This window comes from Carassius auratus, chromosome 24, assembly GCF_003368295.1.
Source record: "Carassius auratus strain Wakin chromosome 24, ASM336829v1, whole genome shotgun sequence".
In the NCBI taxonomy this organism is placed as follows: Eukaryota; Metazoa; Chordata; class Actinopteri; order Cypriniformes; family Cyprinidae; genus Carassius; species Carassius auratus.
Window position 1 is genome coordinate 4,737,688 of NC_039266.1, and position 12,872 is coordinate 4,750,559.

At 40.0% G+C, this 12,872-nt stretch overlaps 1 protein-coding gene across 6 annotated transcripts in view; it reads right to left on the reverse strand.

The window, feature by feature from the left end:
* Positions 1–8,974: 8,974 nt before the first annotated feature.
* The window catches only part of LOC113042162 (rho GTPase-activating protein 21-like), a 100,227-nt gene continuing 96,329 nt past the window's right edge, over positions 8,975–12,872 (reverse strand). For all 6 annotated transcript variants that reach the window (XM_026200768.1, XM_026200769.1, XM_026200767.1 and 3 more), the window contains one exon: positions 8,975–12,739. In XM_026200768.1, coding sequence (XP_026056553.1) covers positions 11,132–12,739 — 1,608 coding nt within the window. In that variant the 3' untranslated portion in view covers positions 8,975–11,131. The remainder of the gene's footprint in view (positions 12,740–12,872) is intronic.

The window sequence follows — 12,872 nt, forward strand, 5'->3', positions numbered from 1 at the left end:
TATCCCTTTAAGGACAACAAATATAAAGTGGAACCCACAACTGTGCTGCATATCTTGAGTATTATAAGATGTCACCTCACTAGGAAATTTTGCAATTTGAAGACGAAACTTTTTGCCACTGTTACTTTCTCATAAAATACTCCATTCTTCTAACCCTTTCCAAGATTTTTTTCTCTGCATGGTTGAGTGCGGCTGTGACGGCTAGTGAAGAGTGCTGTTCCAGCCTTTAACAGGCCGTAGTTTTGAGCCCTCCAGGCCCCTGTCACTCAGCTGTCAGTCCAGGCCCATATGGGCCCTCAGAGAACAGACTAATATCATATTTCACACACAACCCGCTCAGGGTCAGTGATTTCCCAGATGCAATATGAGAAATGGACTCTTCATCAAAGAGAAATAAAACAAAAGAAAACACCCCCCACAACAAGCTTAAAACCATTCTAGAATGCGCTTTTAAGGGTGTAATTATCAGTGCAGTTGTATAGGAAAAGACTTATATGGAGGAGATGAAGAGATCAGTCACATCAATATTTATGTATATAGCTGTCAGTTACCAATGCCATAGAAACACATATATTTACTCATCCATGACATCCATGGTACTCTAATTTATAGTCCCTAATAACTTTAACAAAATATTGGCTGCTGTGTCCAATCCAGTCTTCCCTGCAGTGTCTACTTTAATCCCACAAGTCTACATTAAAGAGCAGGAGACAGACTGGCACCTGCAATTATCCCTGTTCATCCAGCCATGGGCCTATTTCCCTACAATACACTCTTCTTTACACACACACACACACACACACACACACACACACACACACACACACACACACACACACACACACACACACACACACACACACCTGCCAGTAAAGGCTAAATAATATGACTAGCAGACCTTTACAAACAAGCACACAAAACTTGTTTGCATTCCCATGCAAGCCTAATATACAAGGACAGCCTCACAATGTCATGCAGCATTTAATAATTCATGCCAACACCTTGCAAATATCACAAAAGTTCCCTGCATTGCTACATTGTCCTAACCATGCTAAAACTGCAGTGCCCTTAAATATCCAGTCAGGATGCATTGTAAGAAAATAGCTGGTTAAAGAATTGCTGAATATATATTCTGCTATATTTGTATAAGACTAACAAGGGCACTTAGACTCCCTTTTGTTTAAAAATATAAATGTGGAGTTATTTTAACAGATATTATTGCTGTCATAAGCAGTCCTGGAGATCTACGAAAGCCCTTTTCCTCTAGGCGTACAACTGCTGAGTTAGCAACTGGAAATTCATATCTCTATGCACAGATTTATTTCTGTTCCTGTCCCTGTTGAGCTGGAGCTGGTTCATTCATTATATCCAATTTATTCAGCAGAAAAGGCAGATGTTTATTTATTGTGTTGTGGTAATAAAAAGATATCAAATTTATAAAAAAAAAAATTAAGTTTGTGGTGGGTGTTTAAAAAAGAAAGAAATGCTTGTAACTGAAATTAATCTAGATTAATCTAGATAAAATTGACAAACAGTAAGTCTTTGAGAAGGGGTTTATTAGGCTAGAAGGTGCATTAGAAAAGGTGCTCATCAAATGCATCACAAAGTGCTTGAGAAAGCTGTAAACTAATTCCACATTGCTCAAGGTGACAACAACCTTACGCCTGTTTCACACATACTCTGTCTGCAGTGCGTATGCGTTGCATATTTTTTTACGCACCCATGTTAACGGATTCCAGTTGCGTTCCAAGAGCGTTGCGTCTGCAGTAGTGTATCGATCGCTTACGTACCTAGTAGCGAACTGCAAACGCGTCCTGTTTAAAAGCACATCGAGTCCGTGGCCGTGCTGCACCACATATGTAACATTAGTTGTGCTATTTACACAATGTTTAAGTTTTTTTTTTTTTTTCAAGTTTGTAGGTGTCAAGGTACAGAAACCAAATAATTAAATGTAAAATAGCATTGGATAGTCTTCAATGTAAAAATCAAACCTACATTTATTCAGACACCTTCAACATTTCTCACATTATTAAAGTTTTACAATATATATCAAAAATTATATCTGGTGTCTGAATATTTTTTGGTTTGACTGTTAAAACTACAAAGTAATTCAGTCAAGAGCAGTGAGTGATTTTCATTTTAATTTTCTTGGATTAACATTACACCAGCCAGTAGCTAAATTAGGCGCGGTCACTTTAAGAGACGATGAACGCATCCAATATAATACACATCCCATTTTTTTCCTTTTTTCCATTTTCTTCAACTGTTTACTTTCACTTAAGAAATAACTGACAGTTTTTTTGAGCATAATTTCCAAGGTGGATACTTTGACATATTTTGTATGTATTTGTCGGCACAAGAGCAAAAGTAAGCAAATTCGATGTTCAAGTATTTTGAGTATTTTGAATTCTTTCACATCTTTTTGTTCGTTCAAACTGCGATTTGTATTTGTTCGTTCAGGTGCAGGAGGGACATCGAGGAGAACTTCTCAGAAGAGAGCTCGGTTCAGTGTCGCTGTCCGTGAAATGCGGCTCTCGATCTCTCTCGTGCGCACTGAACACAGCGCGCGAGTAAGCAGCTACTCTGTTCAGCTTTTCCGCATCTTGTTTTTGGATGCTTTAATGTTAAAATCGACAAGCGGAAAAAGATAAGCTTTCATGACAATGCGCAGCAGTGGCCCGTCAACTGTCCTGAGCATCTTTTTAGGCTGGCCTCAGCCAGTCGGTTATATAAAATATCAAGGTGAAGGGTGAAGCTTGCTTAGTATAGACTGAGCTCCTAACCCAACTTTGAGAATAGATTAACGGCGATATTTTTTTTAGCGCCCGATAAGAGTCTCACGTTAACGTATCACGTTAACGCCGATAACGGCCCACCACTAATATATATATATATATATATATATATATATATATATATAGTACTGTGTAAAAGTCTTAGGCCACTAGTATATTCTGGAAACTGGTATTTATTGAGGGAAGCAGAATATAACAGTGGGTGAATAGTGAATGGAGATTGAAGGGGGCTCCTTGACAATGGGTATCAACTTGCTGGATGGAGTGACCAGAGTATTTGAGGATGGTGACAGGATTACCCTGACGACGTGGTGGTCTTCCTCGGCCTCTGGGAGCAGGGCAATCTGGGTGCGAGGTATGGAATTCCTCTAGGAGCATAGGGTCTAGGATGTCGTCTCGAGGGACCCATGAACGTTCTTCTGGGCCGTAACCTTCCCAGTCGACGAGGTACTCTAATCTCCCACCACGTCGCCAGGATTCCAAGATCTCCCTTACTTTGTAGATGGCCTGAGGAGCCTGAGGAGCTCTGCAGTTTCGAGGGCAGTGGGTAGACCCTGTAAGGGGATGAGCCGACAGAATTTAGAGAACCTATCAATGATGACCACAATACAGGTATTGCCCTCAGAGGGGGGTAGATCTGTGATAAAATCCACTCCTAGGTGTGACCAGGGACGGTTAGGAATGGGTAATGGGTAATTGGTGGAGTTTACCAGCTGGAAGATGTCGGGGACTTTTGGAGATGGTGCAATCCGTGCAACCTCGGACATATCTTCCAACATCTTCTGCCATTTTGGGCCTCCAGAAGTGGTCTTTTAGCAACGAGAAAGTCATGTCGGTCCCTGGGTGACCAGTGCCTAGGGAGGTGTGAGTAGTATGTATTATTGGGGTGTGTTGTGTCCGAGGAACATATCATAGAACACATAGTCCGGGGGGACAGCCAGGCGGAACAGGAGGAGGGACTTTGGAGGCAACTGGTGGAGAGGTCCATTGAATCGGGCTGGTGATGAGTTGTGTTGGGATGATCGTTTTAGGCTCGTCTGTACTTTCGTCCAATGTGTGAATGCGGGAGAGGGCATCAGCTTAAGTGTTGCGAGAACCTGGTCGATAGGATATAGTGAAGTGGAATCGAGTGAAAAATAGGGCCCATCAAGCCTGGCGATGATTCAGACGTTTAGATTTTGTATGTTTTTGTGGTCAGTGAATTCCATGAAAGGATGTGCTGCTCCATCGAGCCAATGTCGCCATTCCTCCAGTGCCAATTTGATGGCTAGAAGCTCCCAGTTACCGATGTTGTAGTTTCTCCCTGCCGGGCTGAGATTCTGGGAGAAGAAGGCACATGTATGGAGTCTTGGAGGGGTCCCCGGATGGTTGATGGAAGGTGCATTTTTCTGCATTGAGGAATAATTGGAATTTATGTCTTTACATGTTGGCGATGTTCAGCCAGGCTCTGGGAGTAGATGAGGATGTTGTCTATGTAAACTATAACAAAGTGGTTGAGATACTCCCAGAACACCTCAAGCATGAAGTCTTGGATGACTGAGGGGGCGTTAACTAGACCATACGGCATCATCCTATACTTGTAGTAGCCAGTAGGGGTCACAAATGCGGTCTTCCATTCATCACCCTCTCGAATACAGATGAGGTTATATGCACTTCTGAGATCTAACTTTGAAAAGATGACTGCTCCTCTGAGCTGTTCTAGGGCGGCTGGGACGAGGGGAAGAGGGTACCGGAATTTGACTGTAACTTGGTTTAATGCTTTGTAGTCGATGCAGGGTTGCATATCTCTGTCCTTCTTGGCCACGAAGAAGAAGCTGGAAGCGACAGGGGATGTGGAAGGAACTATGTCACCTTGTTTTAGAGCCTCTTCAATGTACTTCTCCATGGCCTTCTTTTCCGGAAACGAGAGCGGGTTGATATTCCCGTGAGGCACTGGCACACCCGGAATCAGGTCAATGGCACAATCCCAAGGGCGGTAAGGAAGAAGTTGTGAGGCTTTGTGCGGACAGAAGACATCTTGGAACTCTTGGTAAGAAGGTGGAATATCAATGGATCATTTATCAACAGGGCTTTCAACAGAGGTGGCATTGATGGATAAGGCTTCGGAGGTCCTTATCGTTGGTGAGGGTCTGTGTGGGAAGCAGGATGGGAAACACTGGTCACCCCACCAGAGGATTTCGCCTGTTGACCAGGAGTAGACTGGGTTATGTTGTACCAGCCACGGACAACCGAGAATGATGTCTGCTGTTGATTCTTCTAACACTAGGAAGGTAATGGATTCTTCATGTAACAAGCCGATAGACATTTGGATGGGGCCCACACTGTATCGGATGTGATGGTGGTTAAGGGGTTTTTCCGGTGATGGTGATTACTACGTAGGTAGTTTTGATTGTGCTGGCTGGTAGCTTGGGCTGGTGGCAGAGGCTCCGAGATAAAGTTCCCGGCTGACCCCGAGTCAAGAAGGGTCGTAACTGGAAGAGTGACGTTGTTAGCAGTAAGCTGTACAATGGAGGTGAGTGGATTCATCTTAATAGTTGATGGTTGGATATAACTCACCGCTGGCCATGGTGGTTGAAGGGAGCGAGGTTTCCTGAGCCACAGTAGAGGCATAGTCCCTGGGTCAGCCACCATTGCCGCTAGGTGTTAAACGATGGTGACAGTTTCAACTCAAGTAACTAACAGGGGAATGTTCCGCTGGGTAGTCACAAGATCGGACAACTGAGGATTCGAGGTGTGTGCCTTTATAGTGCTGGGGAATACTGATAATTGGATGGTGAACAGTTGCTGATGATTAAAACTCAGGTGAGGGAGTGCGTTGTGATGAGCCTGACCGACTTGTGACATTGTTATTAAGAAATATCAGTTTACATTTCCAAACATTATTTTTGCCATTAAATGTAATAATCCAGTGAGATTTTTGTTTGCACAAGGAGTCTGACAGCAGCCAGTGCTCCACACAGAGATCTGTTCTCACCATCATCCAGCCGGTCTGGAATAACATGAAGAAACAGAAAAAACGAGACAGACTCAGTCCATAAGAACTGTGGCAATGTCTCCAAAACGCTTCAAGAAACCTGCAAAGTACTGTGCGTGCAAAGTTTAAGGCACTTGTATAAAAATGCTCTAAAGTGAGGATGCCATCAAAAAAATTCCATAAATAGATTTTATTAATTAACTTCTATTAACTTAACTAAATTAAATCAACATTTGGTGTGACCACACTATGTGTTAAAAAAAAGCTTTTGTCCTGGGTGCACTTGCTCATTGTTTTTCAGGTAGGTTTCTTGGAAGTTTTCCACACTTTTCCACAGTTCTTCTGTATTGAGTCTGTCTCAGTTTGATCCGTTTCTTCATGTTATTCCAGACTGATGATGATGATGAGATCAGATATCTGTGTGGACCACACAGAATCTTTGTGCAAACAAAAATGTCACTGGATTATTACAGTTAATGGCAAAAATAATGTTTAGAAATGTAAACTGACATTTACTACTAATACACTACAGCAAAAAATAGAAATAACTGACAAATATATATATATTTTTATATTATATTTATATTTTATATTTTTATATTTTTCATTTGTGTGTGTGTGTGTACTGTATGTGTGTGCAAAATAAAAATTAAACCAGATATACAGTACAATATTGTTTATAGCTTTTCCCACAGAAATAAACATTTACTTTGCGGGTAAATTAATGATGCCAGTAATCATGTTTTTGCATAGTTATACTTTAAACGCTTGTGTTAAACATAATTTGTTAGTTTTACTTCCTTTTACTGGCACAAGTAGCTCTGGGAATCCCATGAAGTCACTGTATCCCCTTCAAGCTTTAAATGTTGGAACAAGTCTCATAAAAATTAACTTGGAATAATAAATCATTAAATTTGGGCTTTGCCTTTATGATTTGATTAGTTTTTGTGAACAACAAAAAGGCAACATCACAGTAAACTGCACATATTATATTTTAAAGAAAGTTTGTATTTTGCCTGAAAAACCAAATTTACCATGTTCTACAAGGTTGGTTAATGGTGATAATAATTATGCCGTTAGATATGCCATTATGGATGATCAATATGCTGTCAACTTCATATTCAATAAGTCAAGTTTGGTGAAATGTTACATTACCCAGAATCCAGAAAGTTAATTTACCAAATAATGGCATTACTTAATAGTAGTCATTATAAGCATGCAAATGAGAAAAACAGTTGTGACAAGCAAGCTTGAGAATTGAAAAGCAAATTAAAATAGGATGTGGAAGAGTTAGAACATCTGACAAGAGAGCATATTTAAAAGATAATAAGACCAATGATTAAGCAAAACAAAAATAAATAATGTGGTTATTCACACAGTCTTATCACACCTTAATTTTTGTATCTCACTGTATTGGTGGCATCTCCACTGCATCTGCTTTTAAAAAGAGTAAAGGAATACAATTCCATTTCCCCGGTACTAGAAATCTGTACTGGCTCCCTGTTCATCTAAGATCTTAATATTTTTATACAAATCTTTAAATTATCAGGCACCTTTGTACCTTACAAACCTCCTGATACATATTCAATCTGATAAATCTAGGTCAGTGTGTTTAATAATTTGCTTAAAGTTTATTTTGTGCTGGCAGTCCATAGTATGGTGTATGTGTTTGATTGATTTGTCAATATATTGTTTTTTATTGTAATTTCTTTTAGCTTTTTATGTGGCACTGTGGTTAACCCACATGGTCTTTTAGTAGGGCTATATAAATGATTCTAAACCAAAATCAAACCATCCTTAACAGTAGTGAAAAGTTCTGATTACAGTAGTGACTTACAAGTGAAAAAGGCTTTAATCGCAAAAGGTCTAATTCTCACTATTAACAAACTATTAATTTTGCCTTTATAATCTCCTAATTTGCTACCTATTAAAAGTTAATAAAAGTAGTTAAATTTAGGTATGGGGTGGATTAAGGGGTCTAAAATATGATCATGCAGAATAAGACATTATGTGCTTTATAAATACTAATAAACAGCCATATGTATGCTTTTTAAGTGTTAATTGGTTCTTAAAATAAGGTGTAACCTTTCTTTTTCCCAATGAAACAAATCAAATAAACAAACAAAAAATTATTCATTTTTGTAACTGTCGATATTTAACACTGTTCATAATTCCCCTTAAATGGAGTCTGGTACATCAGTTGTTTTGGTTTATTTCAAATTTATTTCAGATCTAGTTTGTTTAGTTCAAGGTTTAGTGCTCTTTATTAAAAATTGTTTTGAAATGCATATGCAGAAATTGAAAAATACTTCTGTTGCCCAGGCAGCTAAAAAAAAGAAAAGAAAAGAAAAGAAAGAAAAGAAGAAGAAAAAAGCACTCAAACTATTTTATTATGTGTCTGAAGTTGCCAGAATGTCAAAAAGGAAATAAAAGTTGCACTTTTGACATTACAGTACTTCCTTTTACCAGCACCATCAGGTCCAGGAAGTTCATCAGATTGAAGCAACTACGCTTCATGCTTCAAAAGTTTCTTAAACTGGGATTCAAGAATTTCAAATAATAACAATAAAAAAATAATGGCAATACAAACATTTACTAGTAACTAGGGTTTACACAATGTTTTACAATAATCACCCTGCAAAATGTTTCTCCATATAAGTGGGAGGTTCGGATCTCCACTTGAATTGGATGACCCAAACAACAACAACAACACCAAATAATAATAATCATTTGTACTGCCCTGGGCCATTCTGCTTCTATACAGGTATATATATATATATATATATATATATATATATATATATATATATATATATATATTGAGGTACTTATGAATATATATATATATATATATATATATATATATATTGAGGTACTTATGATTGCACAATGCCCTCTTCTGTCCAAAAAGCGAACAACATTTAACATTTATATTTAATTAAAATTTCATCCTAACCAATCAAAAGTTTGTACTTGCTGGTCTAATTTTTTTTTTTCTCTTGATCTAAATGATGGCACAAGTCTTTTGATCTAAATGTCTGCAAAACTAAAATTGAAAAAGTTGAAATTAAAACAGATAATTTAGGGGGAAATAATAACTTAGTGACTGGTTGTAGAGTCTACATTAAATTGATTACCAATGACAATGAGAAGTTGACAAAGATAATTTATTTCCAGTGTTTTTTTTTTTGCGTTTTTTTTTTTGTGTTGTTTTTTTCTCTGCAGTTGCGAGTCACACATATGAGCATTCAGAGGTAAGATGAAATCCGCACACGTATGAAGTCATGCATACTCTCCCGAGGAATCAAATGCTGGCTACTACACTGGCCAGCTCGGACAAAATATTTGACTTTTTGACAAAGGTAACATACAGAAAAAATAAAATACAAATTTAAGCTATTGCCTCAATAAAAGACCAGGGTAAAGATGAATACAGTGGCAAAGCACAAAATGACTTAAGACTACTGACTGATGAAGCAGTGGAAGCTCTGCGTCTGCTTTTGCATCGTTTTGTATATATATAAAAAAAAAAAAAAAAAAAAAAAATTCTTTTTCCTTTCTATCTTTTTTTATTTTTTTATTCTGACAAAATTCAGTCATTCATTCACAATACATATTCCATATTAACAAACAACTAAAATAAGAAATGGCACCTCTCCTGTCACCAGAACCAGTTGAGGCACTTTTTTTTTTTTTTTTGTAAGGAAACAGAATTCCTTGTAATTTTATGACTTATTTGCTGTTAGGTTGTTGTATTTTGCATTAAAATGGTTCAACATGACAATGACCAGTAAGCCTAGTACTGCTACAGATGTTCAGGCTCTGGTGCTTTCACTTTAGCACTTACTTTCACAATCCTGTAAAAATATAAAAAAATGATTTCATTCTTCTTCCACATGTATATCTGGCTGTTATGATGCACTGTAAAGGGATTTTCCACAGCGCACAGCTCAGAAAACAGCCCATATCAAGGCTAACCTTCAAAATAATAATAATAAAAACAGAAAAATACTTCAAGTACAGACATTATTTACACTTTTCACGAATGAAAACTGCAACAAGCAATTTACGTGTTAGTCAATATAACAGCAAGCATATTACATTCTTCATATGAGTAACATCAGGAGTTTTTTTTTTTTTTTTTGTCCTAAACTTGGACGAGATGTCTTTTCTTTTCCTTTGATATTAGTATCCTTCAGTAACAGTTTTGCAAATGCATGTCTGTCAAAGTCAGAGAAATTGTGCTGTCGAGGCAGTCGGTAAACATTGGTATTGTACAGCCTCTGAATATCAGGCCACTTCACCGTCATGCATATATTACTAGCTTTCAAGAAAACAGCTCCAGTACTGATCCAAAAACAATGAGTCAGATAACTCAGAATTGTTCAAATTACTCCAGTTACTTTTTTATAAGCCTATACATATAGATATATACAATTTACATTTATAATATATATTCATATTTATAGATACTTTGTTTAAAAAATAAAAAACAGGACATGGGGATGGAAAATAAAAATGAAGTAACCTTAGCTCTAAAGAACATTCATTCAGTTTAAGGCCTGTTCACACCAACATGCATGTTTGGCACAAAAATTCATCCTGATTTTCACATATAATTAGTCTTTTCAGACCTAAACATATAAACTGCAGACAGGATGAATGAAAATGCTCATTTACTCTCTGGCAGGTGATTATAGAAAAGCAGAAATACACCGCTAACGTTAACCCTGATACACAAATCGGTGTGCAAATTCTGCCACCTGCTTGTCACAGAGAAAAAAGAAAATCAATTTTCAAAAAGCCAGATTTTTGTATTTGCTTTGGTGCTTATTTACCAAAACCGAGTACAGAGACAATAGAGCAGGTTGTGGATTCATATGCTATTCATTACCATTTAGCAAACTAATTGTGTCTGAGAGTGCCACCATGCCATTTTATGTAACAGCAGTGCTATAGGCATGCCACAAAAAGCACAAATCTTACTGGTTGGCCAGTTGTCTTCACAATGTGATGGAAAAGAAATTTGTCGCATTGATGGCTCTGCGAAAGTTCATGCCAGAACAGGGCCTGGAAGACCACTGTCCTGAAGAGTTAAGCTCCAACCCCGTCAGACACACCTGAAGAAGCTAATCAGTGTCTTCAAGATCACTAGAAAGCTACAGGCGGGTGTGTTTGTTTAGGGTTGGGGCTAAACTCCACAGGACAGTGGCCCTCAGTTGGTCTAAACAGATGTATTACCAGTTTGTGTTAGGGAAATCCGAAAATGCGTAGAATTTTCACACCTAAAATTCACTTTGGTTTGAATAGGCCTTGACCCACACATTATGACACTTACACGCATGCAAATTATTCTTTATATTCAAAGATATTGGTAGAATCGTGAGCGCACCACTTGAGCTCCTGACAATTTTTGTGGATGAGCATCAGCTCCAGAATTCAAACTGTTTCTGGATTTGCCCTTTGACGCGCCTCCGTTTACTTGTTCAGAGCTGGACTGGGGACATGGGGAAGCAGAGGGAGTCAGTCGCTCAGCATTTCCTGCTTGGGCCTCTTCCATTTCAGTCTCTATCCCATCTTGACTTTTCAACTCTAGACTGGCCTGGGAGCCCTCAGTTCGATGATGCTCATGAGCAATCCAGTCCCGGATAGACACGTCCTGAGAGTCGAACTTAGATCTGAGGTGCTCCACAGAAGACATTTCAGCACCCTGGTCCACCCCGCCCTGTTCCCTCCAATCATGAATGATATCTAGTTCAGCGAAATCCTGCTGGCCACCCATAGTATGCCGTCGACGGATGCCCTTTTTCTTTCCACGTGTCTCCGTAGAGCGGGTCTTTTGCGTGCCAACACCGAACATGTCATCAGCAGAGGCACGTAGACGGGACCTGAGTCTCTCTGTGATTTTAAGATGCCACGCTGGCTCAACGCGATCCGATTCAGTACGCAAAGAGCCACTAAGGCTGCCAGTGGAACGGCCTCTCTTCATCACCTCCAGAACTCGAGATAGTCTGTTTGATTCATTCTTGCTGACCCCTTGATTGGTGCCACCAGCCCCGGCCTCCACAGATGAATCGCTGTCCGTCTTTTGTCGGAGGGATCGCCTCCTGGTCAGAGAGTCACATTCTATGAGCTTATGGGAGGGCAGCAAGCGGCAAGCCAGTTTGGGTGTGCTGTTGCCGGCATCTTCTGTGGACGGTATGCCTAGTCCAGCGATGCCAGGGCTAAACATTGGGAAGTCGCTCTCACTGTCGGTTTCCATCGGCCGTCCCTCACTGATGAGCTCACTGCGCTCATCATCTGCTTCATCTCCTCCCCGGCTTTCTGCCACAGACTGCACCTCTGGACTTAATGTGATGGACTCCACTCCTGTCAGAAAGGTGGTAGAGGAAGTGGTCGAGTAGTCCGACGTAATAGAGCTCACCTCGGCAGTTAGAAAAGCCCCCCCAGGAGCAGGTGATTGCTCAGGGGCCGGTGATGTTGTGCCCCATTTGCGAGGTCTGGTTCTGGGTACGGAGGCTCCAGAACTCATGGTACCCAAGTCTGAGGTGGTCTCATCTAACTGTGAGAAAGGATCTGAGAGGGTGGATCTGTTGGTGCGGCGGTTGAAACCAGGTGAATATGAGAGCTTGGGCGAGGGGGAGAGAGCTGAAGAGGGTTTGTCTTTCATAAAGAAAGAGTTTCTGTGCTCCTTCTTGTTCTTCGGTGTTGACTCTTCACTTACGGCGTTCTTCTTCTCTCCAACAATTCTTCCGCAGGGGCTGGACCTGCCTGCCACCTCCTCCTTGTTCTGCTTTTGAGTTAGGTTATCATTCTTGGTGAACAAGGTATCAAGGTCATCATCAGAGCTGCTGGGTTGCAGCTTCTCCTTGTGCTTCTTTCGTTTGCGGTTGGCCGCAGCAAAAATGGAGGAGACTCGTGGCTGAAGGAACTCGCGGCTGCAGTGGTCCTTCCCTGATCCCCAGGAGCCCTGGACAGAAAGAGTGACAGACTCAGTCACAGCGAATAGAAAAACAACTTTGTAAATCAAGGAGCCATAAAGCACAAAGGCCTAGCAAGGAGAAACATGGAATACAAAGCCCAACCGATGCCCTTAGAGGTGG